The 4,239-nt window shown below is 45.5% G+C and overlaps 1 protein-coding gene across 1 annotated transcript in view; it reads right to left on the reverse strand.

The window, feature by feature from the left end:
• Positions 1-1,017: 1,017 nt before the first annotated feature.
• tbce (tubulin folding cofactor E) overlaps positions 1,018-4,239 on the reverse strand; it is a 9,867-nt gene continuing 6,645 nt past the window's right edge. The window contains exons 9-13 of the mRNA XM_034866519.1: positions 4,029-4,097; positions 2,909-2,968; positions 2,716-2,807; positions 1,748-1,944; positions 1,018-1,142 (exon numbers count right to left, since the gene is read on the reverse strand). Of these exons, the coding sequence (XP_034722410.1) occupies positions 1,849-1,944; positions 2,716-2,807; positions 2,909-2,968; positions 4,029-4,097 (317 nt within the window). The 3' untranslated portion in view covers positions 1,018-1,142; positions 1,748-1,848. The remainder of the gene's footprint in view (positions 1,143-1,747; positions 1,945-2,715; positions 2,808-2,908; positions 2,969-4,028; positions 4,098-4,239) is intronic.

Consider the following 4,239-nt stretch of genomic DNA (forward strand, 5'->3'; position numbering starts at 1 on the left):
TGTGTGTGTGTGTGTGTGTGTGTGTGTGTGTGTGTGTGTGTGTGTGTGTGTGTGTGTTTGTGTGTGTGTGTGTGTGCATATGAATTTATACTTCTAGGCACCAGGAGTAGCACTTTAATTTCGTTGTGACAATGTTTTACAATGACGACTAAAATGATTCTGAAAGCGTGACCAATTGTCAGTTTTGACACGGCGGGTAGTGACCGAGTTAAATACACACGCTTGTAAGACTTTTGGCGTTTTTCCAACACACGGTACCGGCTCGGCTCGGCTCGGCCCGGCTCGGCTCGGCCCAGCTCGGCTCAGCTCGGCTGCGTCCCGTCCTCCTCGATCGGTAACTCGTGTTTTTCCAATCTTTTGCCTGTGAAAACGCCCTGGAACAACAGTCAAACCCGTAAATTACTACCCGTGACCTTGTGCCGGATCGTTTTTGTCGTCACACACACATTAACAACAATGGCGCCCCCTGTTGATGGCGTCCAGACGCCGCGAGAAATAGACATAAACAGGCAACCTAAAGTAATTTGGCGCATTGTAATCATAACAATACACGATTGTGTACTACTACAGGTTACTGTATGTACATGAAATGAAGTCCAAATTATGTCGTAGACTAGAAATTGCTAGAATAAGCTAGCGGCTAGCTAACGTCAACAGTAGGTAGCCACTAGCTAGCTAACGCTAGCCAACGCTGACACTAGCTAGAGGGGTTTGCGGTGACTTTGATTCTCGGCGTGTGGCTGTTTGCCAGAAGACACATTTAGTTCCTAAAGAAGCTGGAGGCAGCAAAAAAAAACTATTCTCTCCAACCAATCAGCAGTCTGCAGTGATTAGTGACGATTCTCTCCGACCAATCAGCAGTCACCTTTTGGTGTCGCCTCAGCTCTCTTGGAGCCTCGACGGACGGGGTACTAATTAAAGTAAACTTGTTTTCTAATGGAAAACCAAAGAAGGCAAGTAGAGTCGAGGAGGTACCACGCAGTGGAAAAACGCCGATAGTCCACGAGAAGCTTCCACTCAGGGACTCAAAGAGGACTCTGAGTCCTGAAGGAACGTGGTGCAGTTTAGTTTCTGACACGCACAATCCAGTGTGAGTCTGTGTCTCGGTCAAACACACAAGTTAAGATCGGTCTCTGCTGTGTATCTGCTGGGTCTCTGTTCTGTCTCTGTTCTGTCTCTGCTGGGTCTCTGTTCTGTCTCTGTTCTGTCAATGTTCTGTCTCTGTTCTGTCTCTGCTGGGTCTCTGTTCTGTCTCTGTTCTGTCTCTGCTGTGTCTCTGTTCTGTCTCTGTTCTGTCTCTGCTGTGTCTCTGTTCTGTCTCTGTTGTGTCTCTGCTGGGTCTCTGTTCTGTCTCTGTTGTGTCTCTGTTGTGTCTCTGTTCTGTCTCTGTTGTGTCTCTGTTGTGTCTCTGTTCTGTCTCTGTTCTGTCTCTGCTGGGTCTTTGTTCTGTCTCCGTTCTGTCTCTGCTGGGTCTCTGTTCTGTCTCTGTTCTGTCTCTGTTGTGTCTCTGCTGTGTCTCTGTTCTGTCTCTGTTCTGTCTCTGCTGGGTCTCTGTTCTGTCTCTGTTCCGTCTCTGTTGTGTCTCTGTTCTGTCTCTGTTCTGTCTCTGTTCTGTCTCTGTTCTGTCTCTGCTGGGTCTCTGTTCTGTCTCTGTTGTGTCTCTGCTGTGTCTCTGTTCTGTCTCTGTTCTGTCTCTGTTCTGTCTCTGTTGTGTCTCTGTTGTGTCTCTGTTGTGTCTCTGTTCTGTCTCTGTTGTGTCTCTGTTGTGTCTCTGCTGTGTCTCTGCTGGGTCTCTGTTCTGTCTCTGCTGTGGACCGAGCGTCCCGATCTCCACCACCTGGTCCCGGGTCAGGACCAGCGCACCAACACTTGGTCTCCGTCCTCTATGGAGTAAAACTGTAGAGTCTTCAGGTCGCTGTCGATCTCAAACTCCGTCCCCACCTTCTGGAAAAGAAAAGGAACTTTACTTTAGTACGGGACATTGTCTCGGGAATACGGAGGTTAATACTTAAATAGGAATTAAAGGTTAAACAGGCCACACAGTCTAGTTATAGTTATACATCATCATAGTTAACTTGCCCATACTAACTTTGAACTAACAAGTTGCATTTTTGGGATGCAGCTAACAACTAGAAAATTTCCTGCAAAAAATGTGTGGGAATGCTTGCTAGCTGAATTGCTAAAGCTAACCTGGTTGAAAAGCTTTAATCTGTAAAAGTTGTAGGAATGATTGTAATCAAGTCAAATAACAACACTAATGTAGAAAGAAAGATGTGGAGAAAAAAAACAACTTGAATTGCTAAAGCTAAACTGGATAAATAGCTTAAATCAGTAAGAAGACGTTGAAGTAGTGACAATAGTTGAAAAATGCTGAATAGCTAAATTGCTAAAGCTAACCTGGTTGAATAGCTTAAATCAGTAAAAGTTGTAAGAATAGTTGAAAAAGTAGAAATGGTTTTAATTAAGTTAAATAACACCACACACACACACACACACACACACACACACACACACATCTACACACCTGCTCATCAGATACACACTCACACACACACACACACACACACACACACACATCTATACTCCGATGGGGGCAACTCGTGGTTCAGTGTCTTGCCCAAGGACACTTCAACATGGGACTGCAGGGCCAAGGATCGGACCACCGACCTTCCGATTGGCCGGCGGCCGCTCCACCACCGAGCGCTCATGTCTCACCTGGTTGCAGGTGTAGGTGAGCTTCAGGTCGGCTGCAGGAACCTTCAGCAGTCGGTACAGGAGTCCCTTCACCTTCTGAACCACCATGGACGCTGCAGGACAGAAACCACTATTTATTACCTCAGGAAGGCGTTTCACATCCGCTCAGTTCACAGGAGAAAAGCAGAAAAGAGCTTTGTTTTTTATATTTTACCTGGAAGTTTCTTCTCAATCGGCTTCCGGTCGGCGTCGTCAGGAAACACAAAGTTAATCCCTGCGGAGGAGAGACCAGAGATCAGTCGTTTTACTCTGGCGGGATGATGTGGAACAAGCTCCAGGTTCCTACGTGTACATCTAGCGGAGGATCTGACCTGGGGAGGGAACACTGAGCTACTGACGCATTTACAGCAAAGACAACGTCGGCAGTACCGAAAGGTGCAACATTTGAAAATTAATAATAATAAATAACTAATAATTTTATTTTACATTTATATCTGCACTTATGGGCCTTGTAATATCCACAGTGCCCTGCTAGGCCATGAACTACTACAAATAACTACTACAAACTACTATTTTTTTGGTGACTGTTATTGCCACTCTTCACTCTAACCCTAACCGGACCGTCAGACACCGCCTACCAAGAGCCTGGGCCTGGGCCTGGGTATGGGTCTGGGCCTGGGCCTGGGTTTGGGTCTGGGCCTGGGCCTGGGTCTAGGTCTAGGTCTGGGTCTGTCCCAGGTTTCTTCCTAAGAGGAAGTTTTTCCCTGTTGTTATGTATCCCGTCTAGCTAGATCCGGTGGGTGTTCTAACGTTACAAGTTGTTGCAACAGCATGTGAGAAAAACTACAAAGTTAGAACGTTAATCTTGCAGCGAAAACATTGACGCCGTTAAAACGGTTAATAACGCGTCTAACTGACAGCACTGTGTATGTGTTCATATCCATATTATTCATGTGGATTTGTAATTTTAACATCCTGTTATGATGTAATAGGATGTATGTGCATGTTGTGATGTCTGTAAGCTACTCAATGAATGAAGAATCTATCTATCTATCTATCTATCTATCTATCTATCATGTGATTGCAGTACACATACAATAAAACAATAAATAAATAAAAATGAATTGATTTTGAATCGGTAGAGCTTGAATAGCGATTTGAATTAAAATCGACTTGTTTGCACACCGCTATTATCAAGATATTCAACAAAGTGCATATTTTCCTCACATCGTGCAGCCCCAGTTCACAACTAAAGGATTAACCATTGCAGCATGTTGATTACCGGCCTGTTTTAGTTATTAGCCAATCAGAGAGCAGACACAAGGGGGACTTACTCAACAGCTGGTTTTTCAGGGCGAAGGGTTCCTGTTTCTTCAGCTCGCCTTCCTCTGGAGCGCCGTACTCTGAAACACAAGACCACAAGACCACCTCCATGGTTACCATCATAAGAGACAGAGGAACCAGTCGGGTCAGCTGTCAACATCAGAGGAACCAGTCAGGTCAGCTGTCAACATCAGGGGAACCAGTCGGGTCAGCTGTCAACAT

Source organism: Etheostoma cragini, unplaced genomic scaffold (genome assembly GCF_013103735.1).
Source record: "Etheostoma cragini isolate CJK2018 unplaced genomic scaffold, CSU_Ecrag_1.0 ScbMSFa_897, whole genome shotgun sequence".
Classification (NCBI taxonomy): domain Eukaryota; kingdom Metazoa; phylum Chordata; class Actinopteri; order Perciformes; family Percidae; genus Etheostoma; species Etheostoma cragini.